The 19,707-nt window shown below is 33.7% G+C and overlaps 1 protein-coding gene across 1 annotated transcript in view; it reads left to right on the forward strand.

Annotated features, from left to right (window-relative positions):
- Positions 1-19,707, forward strand: part of RASA1 (RAS p21 protein activator 1) — a 114,162-nt gene that overhangs the window by 60,775 nt on the left and 33,680 nt on the right. Inside the window, exons 5-9 of the mRNA XM_047731486.1 lie at positions 2,247-2,364; positions 5,505-5,536; positions 11,166-11,218; positions 11,959-12,109; positions 16,713-16,791. Of these exons, the coding sequence (XP_047587442.1) occupies positions 2,247-2,364; positions 5,505-5,536; positions 11,166-11,218; positions 11,959-12,109; positions 16,713-16,791 (433 nt within the window). The remainder of the gene's footprint in view (positions 1-2,246; positions 2,365-5,504; positions 5,537-11,165; positions 11,219-11,958; positions 12,110-16,712; positions 16,792-19,707) is intronic.

Genomic DNA, 19,707 nt, shown 5'->3' on the forward strand with positions numbered 1-19,707 from the left:
GACATTTTGATTGTGTAAAATGGACCTACATCTGGGTGATCTGCATAGCTCAGTGAACCATTATCTTCTAAATGATTGATGCATGCTGTTAAAGAATTATGCCTGGGTAAAGGTCCATTCAAAGTGCAAGATGGACAAATAGATATTACTGAAATGGGGTACAGAAAGCTCATTGATACAGTTTTCGATTCCTTAATACAACTAACCTTCAAGTACCAATTGTTGAGTTTTTCATAGCATATCTGTAATTATCTGAGAGGCTATTAAAATACACATTCCTTTCACAGCTACAAATATTTGTGAAGTCAGATTTTTCTTCATGTACTTCAAACAGAAAAAAAAAACCTGAAATAACAGATTGAATGTAGAAACAAAAGAATCTGGCTGTTTACAAATTGAGATTTGCAAAAATGTAAAACAACATTCTAACAAAACATGTAAAAAATAATAATTTTTCATATTCTTTATGTTACTGTGTGATGGGTATATTATTTTAAAAAACATTTATATTTTAAATTCCAATATGGTAAATATTAATAGATATTAACTCATATAAATAAAGGTTTTTTAGGGTATCAGTTTTTAAATATAAAAAGGAGTCCTGAGAGACCTTCAGAACTGACTACTACTGGTTTAGGAAGATGAAAATTTAAACAAGTATAGGAATATATAAGTTTTAATTTGATCATATAAATATATGTGAATGTATGAGTCCTTAAAAATTTGTATCTGTGAAGTTATTGTTTTGTTTTGTTTTGTTTTAGGTAAAAACATCTGAAGATTAATGAGACTTAATAAGGCATTTTAACTTTTTTTTTGGGAAAAATGCAAAATAAAGAATGTTATGATTATATTGTTATAACCTTTTTGTTTTAAATGTTTTTTGTTTTGCATCACATATTTAGTGTTCTAGAAACAACATAAGTCAAATTTGAAAACATTCTCTTATGATGGTTTTTAATCAAGAAATGAAGCTATATTTCTATATTTTTGTCCATATATATGCTTCTTTTACTCATAATTATTATTTTTTAATTTTATTTTTTTTTCATAATTATTTTTTAATGTAGTTATTTAGGAGAGTGGTTCTAGAAAGGAGTAGTTTATTTTGTTAAGTAGTAATGTCCTGCCAGTCAGCTAATGAAATAGTAGTCACTGTTAACAAGGGTTGTAGAACCAAGATAGAATGCGGTATTACGTGCTCATCCAAATAGAAATCATCTGAAGTGTTGTGTATAAGTTTTTAGTCTTGAACCTGTCCAGGAAACAGTGAAGCTTGAGATACATTCTGGTGGAAAACAGTTTTCAGAAGTATGAGAAGAGATTACTTAATGGAACTTCGGTTTGTGAAATTTAGACTGAGGAAACTTGTTTAAAAAATATGCAATGGTAATATAGATAGAGGGTTAATAGTAGCAGCCAGTCAATCTTAGAACTTTGAACGCTAGGAGGCATTCATTCAGGCCTAAAATGAAGCGTTCAGCGAATTACTGATGTTGAAAAATGGCATCAATATAAAACTTACTCCTCCTGCAATTCTGTGGAGGTTGAAAACGTATAGGTTCCAAGGAAAAGAAACTAGTTTGTGTATGCAGCTCTCTACTCAGAAATTGTTAACAAAAAAAAACATGCATGCATTCTATCTTTTGATACCACTTTCAGAGAAAGAATGCTTGCTGTGTTATATCATGGATGTGTTAAGTGAATTAAATAAACATTAATGATTTTTATGAGAAAAATGTTAATTCTCATAAACATTTGCTGAAAAGTCTAATTGTGCTTACTTAAAGTTTTTCTAAAATAGCTGTATCTTGTGTAAATGTAATGAGCGAATTATATTATGATTTTATATCTAACCTACATCGAAAAGAGTAATTACATGGAATTTTTAAATTTTTAAATTTTTAAATTCAGTTTTCTTGGAGTTATAGCCTAAAACCTATAATACATATATAATTACTGTTTACACAAATTTGAATTTAAGAGTAATCCAATAATGTAGATAGTGCAGATACCATTATTAAATCCATTTTACAATGTGAGGGAATAAGATTCAGATTGTTAAGTGTCTTCAGAGCTTTATATTTAGGTGATGCCAAAAAACAGGACAAAAATCCAGGGTATTTGAATTTAATTTCTTGCATTCCCAATATCATATTATCTCTGTAGTATGGCACATGATTACTCAAATTTCCATGTTTAAAATTTTAATTCAATTTTAATAACTTCATAATTGCTATTTTCAGTTTCCTAAAAGGAGATATGTTTATTGTTCATAATGAATTAGAAGATGGATGGATGTGGGTTACAAATCTACGAACAGATGAACAGGGTCTTATTGTTGAAGACCTAGTGGAAGAGGTGGTAAGTTTTGTTCTTCTCCTATCACTCTCAATTTTAAATATTCTGTACATTTCTGGAACTTATCCGTAATCAGGAGAAATTAGTAATGAAACTTTTTTAAATTAAAAATGTCAATTCCCTAGAACAAAGAATTTCTCATTAAAGTGTATTTACTGTAGTAAAGGTTATTTGTAAAGAGGATAACTAAGCCAGCATGTTTGAATCTTTAACTGTTAATTTTCTGGAAGTTTTTTTTCCAGAAAGTTTTTATGAGTTTCTAAGAATTAAAAAAAATTACCATTTGTGCCTATTTGTATCTCCTTTTGTCTTCTTAGTGGTTTTCCTCAGAAATGAGGCTATGAAAAAATGATCACGGAATCTGAATCAAATAGGGTTGCACATGTTTGCTTTCAGAATCTTTATCTCCCAAATATATGTATAATTTTCTAGTAACCTTAGCAGAACTTAGTTTTTACCACCTTTCTACATTTCCAGTATTCCCATTTTTATTGTCGCCACATAATACAACATCAGTAGTCTTGTCACACAGTGTTGATAATTGTGTTTTTTGATAGCAGGTTCGCTTTCAAGTAGCATTTGCATTTCAGACGTATCAGTATCATTGAATCTTTTTTTTTTTTAATCTTTTTAAAATCTTTTTTTTTTTTTTTCAGTATCACTGAATCTTATCAAACATACTACAGTTTTGGAGTTCATCCTTTTTGGATTTGGATTTGTTTAGTGTGATGGAATGGTTTCTTTTTATCTTTCACAACCCTCAGAGCTACTGTTTTAAAATATGTCATGAACTTGATAATATTCTGAAACCTGTACTTTGATTATTTTCCAGGAAGATTGCAGTGGAGAACATTTTTCTTTGTTATTAATTCTCTTGATTAATAGATCTTGATATATAGAAGTAAAACATAACTGAGGAAAAGTGGAGGGCAGTTGAGGAAATGGTACAATCCATTGCATACAAATAGTTACTTAGTGGAAGAGCTGGGATTGGAACTCCTAATTCCTAGGTTAGTATTTGGTAATTTACAGTAGGGAGAGATATTTTTCTCAATGTAGGCCAGAAGTGTTCAAACAGAAGAATCTTACTGTGTTGGTTTTACCTCAAAATTTCTTAGTTAAAACATTTTTATGTTGGATATTTTTTCTCCTGCTGTAATACCCCTATCCCTATTTTTCTGATTATTTAAAGAATTTAGAGTATAGTTTAACTTTCTCCAGCTCTTGGGATTCTGGATCAAATTTAATAAGTTAAACCTTAAGAAGAATAAGTTAAAAGTTATCCAATGAGTACAGGGGGAAAAAAGCCCAATTTAACATAAAGATACATAAATAAAAGGAAAAAAAATAACAAATTAACGAGTAAGTATGAATGAACAATGTTCTGCTAAAAAGGGCTGCTAAAAAGGAATATAGTCAAACTTTGAATTAATAGTAGATAATTCCAAGTTAGAATTAATGAACAATTTTTACTCTAATACTTAAAATAAGTTTTCATAATGGTCTTCATTGGACCCTAGTGATTCCTTGTAGCTTGAAAAGCCATTTGCAGATTGTCTAGATTTCAGACATTAGGTTGGTGGTTGGATTTAAGGATTTTCCCACTCTGAAATTCTAATTACTGTTCTTCAAGTACATGTCTACTTTTATGCTTTAAATCTAGAATGTAAGATTTGTGAGGATTTTTGTCTCTGATTCAGTGGTGTATCCCCATAGTATAGAATAGTGTGTCTGGCATTAGTATGCATTCAGCAAGTATTTGTTGAATGAATTTCTTTATGCCTCACTTTTCCTGACACTCCTGCCCTGCTAGACTACTACCACGTAAAATTTGATTCATCTTTTTATCTCAGAGGCTTCTTAGTTTTCACAGAGGATTTATGCCTTTCTTAGGCTAAATTGTTTCCTCTTGTGTTTCTATAGCACCTTGTTAATCTTTATTTTATTACACTATATAAAATTAATTTATGGTGTCAACCTATTCTGTAGAGATTAGCTCCTTTTGGGTAATGATTATGCATTGTGTGTGTGTGTGTGTGTGTGTTTTAAGCGTACTGCTTTGTTTTATAATAGACATTCAGTGGTTGTTTTAGTTCACTTAGGTATTTGATGGGTAAGGAACAAATTGAGAGAGGTGAATGCCTGTATAGATAGACCATTTTTCTTTATTATTCAGTGAAAACCTGGTGTCAGGTACCCAGTTTTGCTGGGTACTAGGAGTACAGGTCAGTAACTATTCAGTGAAAATTATATGCCCAGTATTGTGCTAGTGGTTATGGGGTGGTTGGGATTAATAAAGAAGAGTTAAGATCTTAAGGTGCTTACAGCCATTATTAAGGAATGAATAACATTAGTGTATCTTAAGTAAAAGGCATGCCAAATAGAGTAAGGTAAAGTTCAAAAGATGATAAAAGAATAATGTCTTTCTATTCAAAGTAGAAGTTTATGTTTTAGGGATTCCATATTTTACTGAGAACTAGTATTTGAAGAAGATACTGTCTGGATAGTTTAGGTTAACAAACAGGTAGGAAGCAGTGAGTGGAAAGGACATTCTAAGTTAAAAAGAAAAAGCCAGTGGTGTTGAGAATACAGATAAGCAAATGGGTAGTTATGTGGGTCCATTGTATAGATACCTAAAAAGAATTGGTACTAGGAGATAGGAAATGTAGACTTGAGTGATATGATAAAGGATTTTGGTTTTATTAAAGGAGGAATTTGTAGGGAGCAGAGAGGTATTAAAGGTCTGGTTTTTAAATTTTGTTTCTTTTTGTTTGGTTTGGTGTTTCTTAGTGCAGGGGAAAGTTGCGCTTGAAACTGATGAGTCCAGATTGGAGTGGTGAGATAATGGGATTGGGCAGGGCACAGAGGTAATTAAACTCTTTGGGCTGTGGTAATAGTTTGAGAAAAGGGAGGAAAAAGGCCTGAATTCAATAACCACAGCAAGAGGAGAAGAGTAGTAACAATAAGGGAGAGAGTTTTAGAAAGACTTTTCTTGAACTGATAGGTCTTTTCTTGTATATGCAAAAGTAAATATGAGGGACAGGGTAGAGATGTGTTTGAAGATATGATTTTTATTAATTTTAATAAAAATAGATTAATAGTTAAAATTATATAAAATACTATCTTAATGTCTTATCCTTTAGGGCCGGGAAGAAGATCCACATGAAGGCAAAATGTGAGTTTGTGTTAATTACTAAAAGAAAAAAGAAAATATGTTATAAACCTACAAATTAGAAAACTTAGGCCAAAATATATTTTAAAACTGCTACTTTTGGAGCTGTCTTAAAAATTGTTTTTATTTCGCTCAGAACTGATATGTTAATATTTTCTTTAGGATCTACTGATAGTCTTATTTTTTAATAATGATGGTGTCTTTAATACCTGAATGTAACTCTTCTGTTGCTAAAGGCTTTTCTATAAACATTAATAACAGTATGAATGTCACGATTCCTCATATTTTTTTTTTACTTTCTTACTGATAATGCATTTTTTGTTTTTGTAACCACATCTTTTATGTATTTTATATTTCAGTTTTTCAGTTTTTTTGTTTATTGTGTGTCTGTGTATGAGAAAGAGAGCTGTTCTCCAACATCAGGGTTTTTGTTTTTTTTTTTTAAGATTTTATGTATTCATTTGACAGAAATAGAGCATAAGCAGGAGGAGCGGCAGGGAGAGGGAGAAGCAGACTCCCTGCTGAGCAGGGAACCTGATGCGGGGCTTGATACCAGGATCCTGAGATCATGACCTGAGCCAAAGGCAGACACTTAACCATCTGGGCCACCTTGGCTCCCCCCTCATTTATTTGTATATGAATTTTCTTCTGAAGATGTTAACTCTCAATCCCAAGTCTATTTCAGTCATATGATTTTAATAGAAACTGTTCATCTTCTGATCTCTTTTTACAGGAACATTTTTTTTTCTTCCCTTCCTGTCAGAATTTACTAATGGAATTTAAGGCTCTCCTTTCAAGTAGTTGCTTATTCTGTTTCTAACCATTAGAAGACAAAAACATTAAGCTGGATACTCTGCTTGCAGTACACCTCCTTTAGTTCCCCACCCTTCCTTAGGTGGAACATATGAGATGTTTTCTGAGTCCATTTTCCTTATTGTTTTGTGTAGCTGTTTAACTGTAAAATAGTCTCCATGAGTGAGACTGTACCTTGTTGATTTTAGTAATGTGAGGTCTTCCTCCTACCTATATTTAGATTATGAATTCTGATGAATGTGTGGAGGAGGTATACCGATAATGTAAGCAAATGGAGTGGGTTAGGTGTAAATGCTGTTTCTCTCAAATTACGATAATCTTGATCTTCCTAATTTTACCCCTTTGAAGGAGATTAAGGTACATGGAACTATTTTCCTATAGTACAAACAACAGTGCAAAGTGTTGGGATAAATGTCAACTAATATTCTCTCTTTGTATTAGAGAGTAGGACGCCAAAAATGAGAAGGTGTTTGCCTTCAGTGAGGGGACTGCTGTAATTGATGTGTGCAAAAATGGGGGTCCAGTGTTGTGAAAGCCTCCAGATTTATAAGATACACTGCAAATCTGTATTTTTACCTACTTAAAATAATACCACAGATTTATTTTTAAAAGGAAAGAAAAAAAATGTAGGTCAAATGCCAGTAATACTTCAAATGCGTAATACTGTTTTTTGCCTTTGCCCAAACTACTTTCTAGGCCAGAATTCATCATGCATTATGTTTGGTTAATTTCTCTTCTTAATGACCTAACTCATTTATCACTGCCAAGAAGTATTCCTTTATCTTTTCCCTCACATGTTCCACAGAACTGGTACCCTTCTCTTTTATTCAAAAAAAGCCCTCTGTGCATATCTATCAGTGCACTTTATTATATTTTTGATATTGATTTTGTGGTTATACGTATGTGTGTCCCTTTTTCTTATTGGAGTAGGGACTTCATAAGAGCAGATACTCCCCTTTGTGTCACTGGTATACACCATGTGTTTGAAGAAACACATTGGCTATTTAGGTGTTACGTGGTTCCATAAAAACTCTAGGATTGTTCTAGCTCTGTGAAAAATGCTAATGGTATTTTGATGTGGGTTGCATTGAATCTGTAGATTACTTTGGGTAGTATGGACATTTTAACATTTGCTCTTCCAATCCATGAACATGGAATATCTTTCAGTTTGTTTGCCTCATCTTCAGTTTCTTTCATTGTTTTTTAATGCATTTTGGAATACAAGTCTTTTACCTCTTTGGTTAAGTTTATTCATAGGTATTTTGTTAATTTTGGTACAGTTGTAAATGGGATCGTTTTCTTAATTTCTCTTTATCTTACTTTTTATTGGTGTATAGACATGCAGTTGATTTTCCTATATTGATTTTGTATTCTGTGACCTTACTGAATTCATTTGTCAGTTCTGTAGTTTTTTTGGTGGAGTCTTTAGGGTTTTTCATATAGTAGCATGCCATCTGCAAATATAGTGAGTTTTACTTCTTCCTTACCAATTTGGATGCCTTTTATTTATTTTTCTTGTCTGATTGCTACAGTTAGGACATCCGGTACTCTGTTGAATAAAAGTGGTAAGAGTAGACATCCTTGTGTTGTTACTGATCTTAAGGTAAAAGCTTTTAGTTTGTCACTATTGAGTATGATATTTCCATGTATGGCCTTTATTATGTTGAGGTGCATCCCCTCCTGAACCTACTTTGTTGAGCGTTTTTATCATGAATGAATGTTGTAGTTTGTGAAATGCTTTTTATGCATTTATTAAGATGACCATATGGTTTTTATTGTTTCTCTTATTACTCTGATGTATCATGTTGATTGATTTGCAAATATTGAACCATACTGGCATTCCTGGAATAAATCCAACTTAGGGTGAATGATTTTTTGATGTATTGTTAAATTCGGTTTGCTAGTGTTATGTTGAGGATTTTTACATCTGTCTTTATGAGGGATATTGGCCTGTAGTTTTGGGGGGTTTTTTGTAGTGTTTTTGTCTGGTTTTCTTACCAAGGTAATCCTGGTGTTACAGAGTGAATTTGGAAGTTTTCCTTCCTCTTCAGTTTTTTGGAATAGTTTGAGAAGAATTAATGGTATTAACAATTAATTTAAATTAAAGGTATTAAAGGTATTGAGAATTAAAGGTATTAACATTTTCTTTAAATGTTTGGTAGACAGGGGCATTTGGGTGGCTCAGTCAGTTAAGTGTCTGCCTTCAGCTCAGGTCATGATCCCAGGGTCCTGGCATCAGGCCCTACATCATACTCCCTGCTTAGGGGAGTGTCCCCCCACCCCCACCCCGCCATCCCCACCCAGTGCGCATGCATTCTCTCTCTCTCTCTCAAATAAATAAATAAAATCTTTTAAAAAAGTGTTTAGTAGACAGAATTCACCTGTGAAGCCATCTGGTCCTGAACTTTTGTTTGTTGGGAGTTCATTGCTTACTGATTCAGTGTCATTTCTTTTTTTCTTTTTTTTCTTTTTTTAAATTTTTTTATTTGAGAGAGAGACAGAGTGAGAGAGCATGAGAGGGGAGGTCAGAGGGAGAAGCAGACTCCCCATGGAGCTGGGAGCCCAATGTGGAACTCAATCCCAGGACTTCAGGATCATGACCTGAGCTCAAGGCAGTCGCTTAACCAACTGAGCCACTCAGGCACCCTTTAATGTCATTTCTAATAATCAGTCTATTCAGATTTTCTGTTCTTCCTGATTCAGTTTTGGAAGGTTGCATGTTTCTAGGAGTTCATCCATTTCTTCAGGGTTGTCCAATTTGTTTCCATACAATTTTTCATAGTATTCTCTTAAAATCTTTTGTATTTCTGTTTGTTGGTTGTTACTTCTCGTCCTTCATTTCTGAGTGTATTTATTTGAGTCCTGTGTTTGTTTTTTCTTTATGAATCTAAGAACCAGTTCCTGGTTTCATTGATCTTTTCTATTGTTTTTTTTCTTATTTTCTTTTAACTTTCTATTTCATTTACTTCTACTGTAATCTTACTATTTCTTTCTACTGGCTTTGGGCTTTGTTTATTCTTCTGTTCTAGCTCCTTTGGGTGTTAAGATTTGGTTGTTATTTGAGATTTTTCTTATTTCTTGAGGTAGGCCTGTATTGCTCTAAACTTCCCTCTAAAGCATCTTTTGCTTCATCCCAAAGATTTGGACTGTTTTCATTTTCATTTGTCTCATGTATTTTTTTATTTCCTCTTTGAATCTTGGTTGACCCATTCACTGTTTAGTAGCATGTTGTTTTCTCAGGATTGATTTCTAGTTTCATACTGTTGTGGGCAGAAAAGGTGCATGATATGATTTCAGTCTTTTTGAATGTCTAAGTTTTTTTGTGGGCTAATGTAATTTATCCTGGGAGATGTTCCAGGTGCACTTGCAAAGAATGTGTATTCATGGTTCTGGGATGCAGTGATCTGAATATATATCTATCTATCCCATCTAGTGTAACGTGTCATTCAAAATCACTTTTTCCTTGTTGATTTTCTGTCTGGATGATCCATCCATTGATGTAAGTGGGGTGTTTAAGTCTCCTACTGTTACTGTATTACTGTCAGTTTCTCCCATTCTGTCTGTTAATAGCTGCTCTGTGTATTTAGGTGCTCCCATGTTGGATGCATAGATATTTGTAATTATATATCCTCTTCTTGGATCGTTCCTCTTATCATTTTATAATGTCAGTCTTTTCTCTTGTCACAGTCTTTGTTTTAAAGCTATTTGTCTGATAAAAGTACTGCTACCCTAGCTTTCTTTTCACTTCGTTTGCCTGGTAAATGTTTTCTTGTGCCTTCACTTTCAGTCCGCATGTGTCTTTAGATCTGAAATGAGTCTCTTGTAGGTGGCATATAGCTGGGTCTTGCTTTTTTTGGGGGGGTTTAGTTTTAGTCTTGTAGTATTTTTACTTTCTAAGTTGTTTTTTAAGCCACGATCAAAACTAAGAATAGATCCCAGGAATTTGTGGCGAAGTGATAGAGGGATGATCTGGAATTACCAGCTTGGCATTAAGAGGTGTTAATCAGCAAGATAGATAATAGTCCTTAAGAGGAGAGGAGATTTTAAGAAATTTAATTACTAGTAATTTTTAAAATCAGGTGTGTCATTTTATTCTAAGGTTAAATTTAAATACTTTAGTTATTATATGCAGTGGATCTTGAATATAATGCCACTTACAATAATTTCTGAATGCTTATTTTAAGTATATAGAAACTAAAACATATATAGCCATCTAATTTGTTATGGCAGTAGCTCAAATCTAATTAGGAATACTAAGTCATTCTTTTATTTCAGTCCTTGATGCTGACATCTACTCTCTGTCATCACTCAATCTCACTTTCTGACTTTAAAGAAAATATTAATCAGCCATGTCTATTTTCTTTCAAGAGAGAACTTACCTCCTGTTATAGGGAAAGTTCACTTGGAGGGTAATGTGAGGAAAACTCATTTACTAATTTTTTTTTGTTTTTTTTCCTGGATAATTCTGTTATGGGTTCTACCTATACCATCTCTCCCTCCTAATGCAAAGAAAAGAGAACACTAGTTATGGTATAAACATGTAACAGTTTCTCATTATCAGAATTAAAATCATTACTGGTACTGTTTATTAATATGGAAATTATAGTTCATATTAGACCCTTATTTTACTATATTTTGAAATTATATGTGTTTACAAATATAATAACAAATGTAAAAGGAATGAGATAACTTGATCAGTTGTATTTGTTTTTATTTCATTGTATCAGTGTGAATTAAACTTGTGCTGGTTGTTTAGTTTTGATTGTATAACAGCAAAAAGGACTTCAGATTTACATATTTAATTTGTTCTCTTTTTAAGATGGTTCCATGGGAAAATTTCCAAACAAGAAGCTTATAATTTACTAATGACAGGTACTTGCATATTCACTCTTTGTTTTAAAACTGACCATTTATCATCCATTTTGTCTTTAGCACTCATTTGATATTTAAACATACACAGAGGAAAGACAAAATATTTTGGTGTTAAGAGTCATTGCCAGTTGAAGATATTTAAATGCCTTCTTTACAATTAGTCTGAAAATCTTTAATACATGATAATTTGATTTTATATGACTTTTCAGGTTCTTACCTACTAAATGAAAGGTAGTATACATATATTGATTTTGATAAGGTGAACACATATTTCATTTTTTGAATCTACCTTTATAAGCATTGGTACTATTTTATTACAGTTATTTAATGTTTAATCAGAAGCATTGATTAACTGCAGAGTACTCCTAAAAAAAATTACTTTAACTTTTTTAGACTCTTCTTATTAAGAGGATTTACAAATAGAATGTACCCATTTAGCCAGTGTCCTCTACCTGTGGTTAGGTGGTTATTTTGAAGTCATGACAGGTATAACATTATTAACCAGAAATCACTGCTGCAGATTTATTTTTATGTAATACACACATGCAACATTTGGGTGGTTGTGACTCATAAACTAGAAAATATAAAAATGTATTAAAATTGTCTTTATTATAAAACAAGTTCCTGGTGAAAACTTACATATGTTTATAACTTCCAAATGTACTTTATAATTATGTTACTTAACACAATTTTTTTTATTTGTTAATTAGGAAATAAAACTAATAGCTTAATTTTTACAGTTGGCCAAGTATGCAGTTTTCTTGTGAGGCCCTCAGATAATACTCCTGGTGACTATTCACTTTACTTTCGGACCAATGAAAATATTCAGCGATTTAAAATTTGTCCAACACCAAATAATCAGTTTATGATGGGAGGCCGATATTATAACAGGTAAGTTGTGAGAAATTTTAGTTATCTTTTACTTTTAGCAGAAATAATTGAAACTTCAATAACATAGTGTTATCAGATTCAAAACTGTATAAAAGTGTCTGACTTTTTAGAATTTAAAATAAGGCCTTTAATGTAATTTAGTAGTAGTCATGTCCAAGGATTCTCAAACAGTGTCAAAAATGAATATAAATTAAAAAGTTATAATTTGTTTTCCTTCAAGATAATTTATATGTTTGTTGATTATGTATGGACTGTTTTTATACCAAGTTTGCTAAGTCCTTAACTGTAGGGTAGCAAAGCATTTGTTCTAAGAAAAGGAATATATTACATTCTTTTATTAGTGAGACATTTTACTTTATTTTTTTTAAAGATTTTATTTATTTCACACAGAGAGTACAAGAAGGGGGAGAAACAGGCTCCCCTGGTAGACTGGGGAGGTAGACTGGGGAGCCCAGTGTGGGGCTCAATCCCAGAACCCTTAAGCTGGCATGCTTAACCGCCTAAGCCACCCAGGTGCCCCAGGACATTTTAATAGGAAGAAAAAGTTCTTTTTTTTTTTTTTTTTTTTTTTTTTTTAAGATTTTATTTATTTATTTGTCATAGAGAGAGAAGCGAGAGTGAGCACAGGCAGACAGAGTGGCAGGCAGAGGCAGAGGGAGAAGCAGGCTCCCCGCCAAGCAAGGAGCCCGATGTGGGACTCGATCCCAGGACGCCGGGACCATGACCTGAGCCGAAGGCAGCTGCCCAACCAACTGAGCCACCCAGGCGTCCCAGAAAAAGTTCTTAAAGATTAAAGAGAGACTTTACTACAAATGTTACCCATGTAACTGGGTTGTTCTCAAGTCGATATTTCTTGGTTCTAATTATTGGTTCCTACTTCTCATTTTAAAAATTATAGTAAATTCATTGCTTATCCCAAAGCTCAGAATGAACTTTAGTCACTGGAGCAGGAAAATGAGTCAATAGAGAAACCATATGATAGAATCTCAGCTTTTTTTTTTTTCTCTGTATATTAGAAAGAAATCTTACATTTTTGTTTTTCCTAATGTAAAGAATTCCCCGTATTAGCTAACTCTAGAGTGGCCTTGTCTTCCTCTTTTGGAGGCTTTCATAAACTAAAATGATGGCATTTGCCTAGTTTAATCCCTTAATACCACAGCAATATTCTCCATCCCATTTAGTATTTCTCTTAATTCCAGCTTGACTTTTGAGGGTATAGAGATCCAGCAGCTGTTTTATCTTAGAAAACAAACAAAAAAACAAGTTGTAGTTGCTTGCCAGAAGGCCCATGAACAGTTAAGAGACATCAAGTGGCAGATGTGAGTCTCGACATTTGGATCCTTTTGCACACGTATACAGAAAAGCTGCTTGAGTGGTTTTACATTAATAGTCCAATCTAGACATCTTCACTGGCTAGCTAGCTGCAATTTAAGCTCTTTATGAAGGTAAATTACTTTTTTCCATTTTCCAGTTTTCTAGTGGTTTGGAATATATAAAACTAAATTGAAAACATATATTCTTAACTGAATTGATAAATGTCTATCTGGAAACTTTTTAAAATATAAAATAATTTACATAGACTTACTTTCAGTGAGGTTTGTTTACTTACTTAAACTTCCTTATGATATGCATTCTGCAAGATGAAAATTCTTCCTACATAATGGAAGCAGTCTGTAAAATATGTAAAGGTTGGCTTTTTTATTGATAAAGACCAGAATGAAGCAAGAAGGAAGAAGTATTTGAAATATATTTCTTTCTAAATTATGAGTCTGCTTACAAAATGATGACTTAAAAAATTTTAAATACATGTTAATTTAGTGGCTGTGATCAATAACCCTAACATCTTTAAAAAAAAAAAACCCACATTTATTTTTTTATTTTAGGGAGGAAGTGATTGAGAGAGAGAGCATGTGTGAGTCGGGGGAGGAGCGCAGGGAAAGAATCTTTCAAGCAGACCCCCTCTCCCCCCGAGCGTGAGGACCGATGTGGGGCTTGATCTCACAACCCATGAGATCATAACTTGAGCTGAAACCAAGAGTCTGCTGAGCCACCCACATGGTCCCCCACCCACAAATTTTCTTTATAGATATGTTCATTTGATAAAGTTCAGGAGTATTGTTATTCCTAGCATATAATACTAACTTTTTTTTTCTCCCCAAAGAAAGCTAGAATTATGTAAATCTGATGCCTGGAAAAAGGCTGTTTTACAGTTTGGGAATATATATTTCAGCATGGAAATATATTCTTTTACAACATTAGTGTTAGTAATAAAGTAAATCTTAGAAGATAAACCTTTGTGGGGTGTTTGGCTGACTCAGTTAAGAAGAGCATGTGACTCTTGATCTCAGGGTTGTGAGTTGAAGTCTCATGTTGAGTGTAGAGATTACTAAGAAAAAATAAATGGACTTAAAAAGATACACCTTTGTGCTTATCACTTACTGTTTAGATATTTAAATGTTAAGTTGGATTATCCAATAAATGTATGTACAGAGACATACTGTGCTGTCTTTTCTTCCCACTAATTCTACATTAGTCTTTTGGTAAAGAGAGGTAGCACTCAAGTCTGTTCATTTAGAAACTGCTTTTTTGAGACATGACTTTAACATTCCTATATTAAAACTTTTACAAAAAGCAGGAGAAGCATTTAACAGCAAGTATAATTCAGCAAACATTTATTAACTAATTTACTTTTTGAAATATATTGTACAGACCCCATGCATATACATTTAAGAGAAAGGTCTATGAGGTACAGGTCTATGAGAACAGATGGTTGGCTGACCTTGATGAGTTCAGGACTGTATACGTGGACATGGGAGACTCAGTGGAAAGAGAGCAGTTGAGATAGTGATGAGAAGGGAGAGGGAGGAAGGATTTTGGTCAGACCTTGAAGATTACTAACATTTATCTAGGAGGTTCAAGGAGAGACATGGTTTTATTTATTAAGTAAATTACTAAAATGAAAGTGTAGTAGTGAACATGTTTTAGTTTTCTGAGACGTAAATCTGTCATTTCCTACCTAAAACTTACATGGAATATCTAGGAAATTCTGGGTTGTTGTGTCTCCCTTGACTGTTTCTTTAGGTGTATCTGAGTAGAATATGAACTAAAGTAATTAAAAAAAAAAAAAAAAAAGGCATCTTGAAAGTCCAGCTCATTGGTAAAAATATATTTGATTGGTTGTCACAGACTTTTTCAATTTGTTCTTGGGCAGTCTGAACTGTGTATTCTTTCAGCTCATTAAGAATTACATTGTAATGCTGAGATGCTCCACAAGATCAATTGCATTTTATAGTTACTGAGTCAGAAACCTTTGATATTTACTGCTTTTTATGGATTTGATGCTTTTTGCTTTAAAACAAATAGTCATCTCTGTGATGGTATCTGTCTTCAAATGTCTTTTCTGATTTCCTGTTTTTCTTTAATATTTTTGGATTTATATGTGGCATTACCTTATTCCTTTAAACACTTGTAACCCTCATTGTCTTTTTTGATGTGAATACTTTTTTACTTGTCTCATTTTGCCCCCTTGTGTAAAATGCTGCCTCTGGTATGCAGTTCATATCCATTCATACTTATTTCTTCATTAATCTTTTCAAGTCTCCTATTTTGCTATTTTTAACATTATATTTGCTTTAAATTAATTTTGTACTATGGCAAAGACATTTTATCTTTGGAGACATATATATGTGCATATATATGTGTGTATCTTTGGAGAGGGGGTGTGCATATGTATATATACACATGTGTATCTCTAGAGATAAAATATATATTTCAATTCCATGAGTAGAAGAACTGTGGAAAAAATCAAGTGGAAGATTAAACAAGATCTGTTTTGAGAAATGTTTTCTCTCTGTCCCTAAAATAGCCATTCCTCCACTATATTAAAGGAAGTTTAAAAGTGTAAGATTTAAATATTCAGGACAATAAAATGGCCTACTGATTATACAGAAACACTTTTACATTGGAAAATTCATTATGCCGTGCTAAAATACATGTTAAATTACATTATATAATGTTATTTTATTTTCTCTTTTACTAGTAGAATTTCCCAGATAGTAAGAATATTTTAATAGCATTGCTTTTCAAAATCATCAATAAGCCTTCCCTGTGGTAGCTATAATCTTACATGTAAAATTAGCTCCTGGTCTGTTTGTTTCTCCTTTTACTTGCTGTTAATGTTTTATGATCTAACTTCATCTGATTGTTACGAAAGCAGAATGTGTGTTTTGTGATAAAAAATCTTAAATCTACCTGAACATGCTATGTAAATGCCATTTTTCTTTCAGTTCTTTCTCAATTCCTCAGAAATACTCTTAAAAAAAAAGGTAGACTTTTATTCTTTTCTTACTTATACTGACTCTTTGGGTATGTGTATACAAAATTGTAGTCTCTGACTCAGGTATTCTGATCTGTAAATGAATTCTTGCTTTTCTAAAATAATCAGACTGTTGTAATCATATATACTATTGATGTATTTGGGTTATATGCTTTGGAAAACACTTGCAAATACATAATCCTTGCTAACAGGGTCTTTGTGTATTTTCAAGATTTGCATTTTTTATGAGACAAATTATATCAATGTTAGTAATTTTTATTTTAACAGCATTGGGGACATCATAGATCACTATCGAAAAGAACAAATTGTTGAAGGGTATTATCTTAAGGAACCTGTACCAATGCAGGTCAGTGTTGTTTTTCTTTTTGCAGTAATAAGCATTTTATTTTAAAATGCATTTTTGGTGGTATGTTTTATGCACACATTCATGCATTTAAAATTGGATAAAATTTAAAACTGCCATTACTCAGATTCTTTCAGAAAGTAAATTGTAAGAGAAACACTTAGTTTTTATTTATGTTGTTTCTAGCTTCTGTGGCTTTTTGAGAATAGAAGGAGTGGTGGGGCAGAAGCCATGTTACTTTGGGTCAGGGAGTGAGCTTGTTGGAGGCAAAAATGGAGACAGCAAGGATCAATCACAGCTGGACTTACATAGGTGAGCTTGGTAGATAAAATAAAAATGAAATCCAGAAGAAGATACAGGGCTGAGGGGGGGTTTAAACTTTTTATTTCATTGTTTATTTGGCTATAGGTTTATGGTTGAGAGAGTTTTGTGCATGTCTGTATATTCTGCATTAAGCCACTAATAGCGAGCAGAGTGACAGTGGTGGGTGAGATGGGGTAGTGGCAGTACTTGATGTACACGGCCCTAGGGAAGACAAGAGTAGTTAAAATCCCCAATATATGAAGAAGGATGGGTCTTGAGCAAGGGGGGCTCTTGAATCTTAGCTGCTTAATGCATAGTGTGATTGCTTATTCTCTGTATTTCTTACACTTTCTGAAGAGTGGTGGGCAACATTTGTAGCAGAGGTTAGGAACAGGTGTTTCAAAAGAGTGATAAAGAATTTTCCATGTGGGAAATGGAGGTATTGATAGTCCAAGGACATAAAGAAGGTTTTGGGTGCCCAGCTACACTTCCATAGTGACTGGTTATGTCTGTAGCTTCTCAGTTTTTCCTCCTCCTAACAAGTTAGTTTCAGATGGTTGTACCTGCTATTCATAGCAGTTTCAGAGGTGGGGGATCATTATTCTGATGCTTAATATCAATTGAAGAATCTTGTCACACTTAATACAGCTTCATTTCCTCATACTTGCTTGTAGAATGTGTGGTCCCCGAGAGCAGGGGTGTGTGTCCAGGGCCTGGAGTGATGTCTGGGTTACGGAGTCAACGACTGTCTTCTCTCCAGCAGGACCTACTTCAACCCCTCTGTATTCTCACTGTGCCTGTTGCTCTCTCCATGTCCACCCTTTCCTCTAGGCAAGCACTGCTAGTTTAAGATCCACTTCAAGTTTCAGTTTCTCCTTGACACTTTCCTAATAACCATAGTCAGCCCTGAAGTCTCGCTTTTGTTGGCAGTTCTGGCAGACATCGTTTGCTATTCTACTTAGTGCATATTAGAACGAACTTTTTATATAAATAGATGTTATTTTTTTATTTGACAGTGGTGGTGGGGAGCATAAGGAGGGAGAGTGGCAGCCAGAGGGAGAGGGAGAAACAGAATCCTTGCTGAGCAGGAAGCCTGATGCAGGGCTTGATCCCAGTATGCTGGGATCATGTATTCCGCACCCCCCCCCTGCCCCGGGCTTTTTTCTTTTAATCACATAGTGTGGTACATGTTTTCTAGAAGCATTGCTCAGGGTCTTTTTATTAGGGGTCGGAGGTGCCTTTACCCACTGTGTTCTACTGCTATATCCTGAATTCTAATTCACATTGGCTTTTGTTGATTTTGTTTCAGAAGTCTACACATTTTATTTGTTTACAAATTAAGTCCTACATTTTCCCATCTTGAAATTATGCTTAGAATTTTTAATTTAAGGTTTTTAAGAAAAACTTACCTTTTAGAATAAAAACTCTTAGCACAGTAAGTGGTATTTGACATTTAAACTTTCATACTTAAGTTATAAGGTTGTTTTAAGAAGTACTTCAAATACATAGTCTGCTGCACTCCCGTGTTGCAGTTTCATAACTCAGCAAACCCCAAATTGTTGTCATTTGCAAAAGTGCCAACTAATGCCTTAAATAAATACTGATGCTAATTAGAAAGCAATTTGATTACTACATAAAAACCATTAAATCTATTTCAAGTCTATAATTAGGGCCTGGCATAAAAAAGTAGGTTACCATAGGAGTTTGGGAATCCTAATACTTACCTATCCTTCCCAGCAGGATACTAGTACAGAAAAGAAAGTATAATAATAACCTTTTATTAATGGAAAAACTTACGAGCTCACTCCCCCTGGGGCGACTCTGCATACCCTCACTCAGAGTAGGATGCTGGAATGGAAAGAGCAGTCCTAGGTACTTCCTTTGTCCTAGGTGCTTACTTTGTAGAGCTAATCCTTCTCAAGACAGACATTAGAAGAGAAGGAGCCTTTTGAGACAATGCAGCCCACAATAAAATAGGCAACATTTTTAAAGCACTGTGTTTTAGACACTGTTCTTACTAGTTTATTTAATTTTCAACAACTTGATGAGGTTTCTACTGTATAATAGGGAAATTGAGACTGGAGGGGGTAATGACTTAGGGCATCAAGTCATCCTTGACTCTTCTTTCTCTCCCTCCTATGCTTTGTATCCATACTGTTGGGAACATCATACTGCCTCTGCCTTCCAAACAAATGTAGCACGTGACCACTGTCAGAATTTGACTTTGGTCTACCTCTTTCCACCTTTGCCCCTTATGCTGCACAACAGCAGTCTGAGGGAATCCATTTGAAATGTAAGTCAGATCATTTCATTCCTCTCTTTAATACTTGCACCTGTTCTACATTTCATTCAGAGTGAAAGCCAAAGTCCTTACAGTGGCCTCTCAAACCATAGATGTCATCTCATTGGTCTTCTGAACTCCTCTTTCTACCATCCTTCTCTCTCATTTGTCTCCACTCATACTGTCTCCACTCAACAGCTTCTCTGCTGTTTTTTGTTTTGTTTTGTTTTTTAAATACGCCAGTTTCTCTCATGCTTTAGGATCTTTGCTTTACCTGTTGACTCTGCCCAAAATGATTTTTTTTCTCCTATATCCACTTGTCTCATTCTCTTACT

The sequence above is a fragment of the Lutra lutra genome, chromosome 5 (assembly GCF_902655055.1).
Source record: "Lutra lutra chromosome 5, mLutLut1.2, whole genome shotgun sequence".
In the NCBI taxonomy this organism is placed as follows: Eukaryota; Metazoa; Chordata; class Mammalia; order Carnivora; family Mustelidae; genus Lutra; species Lutra lutra.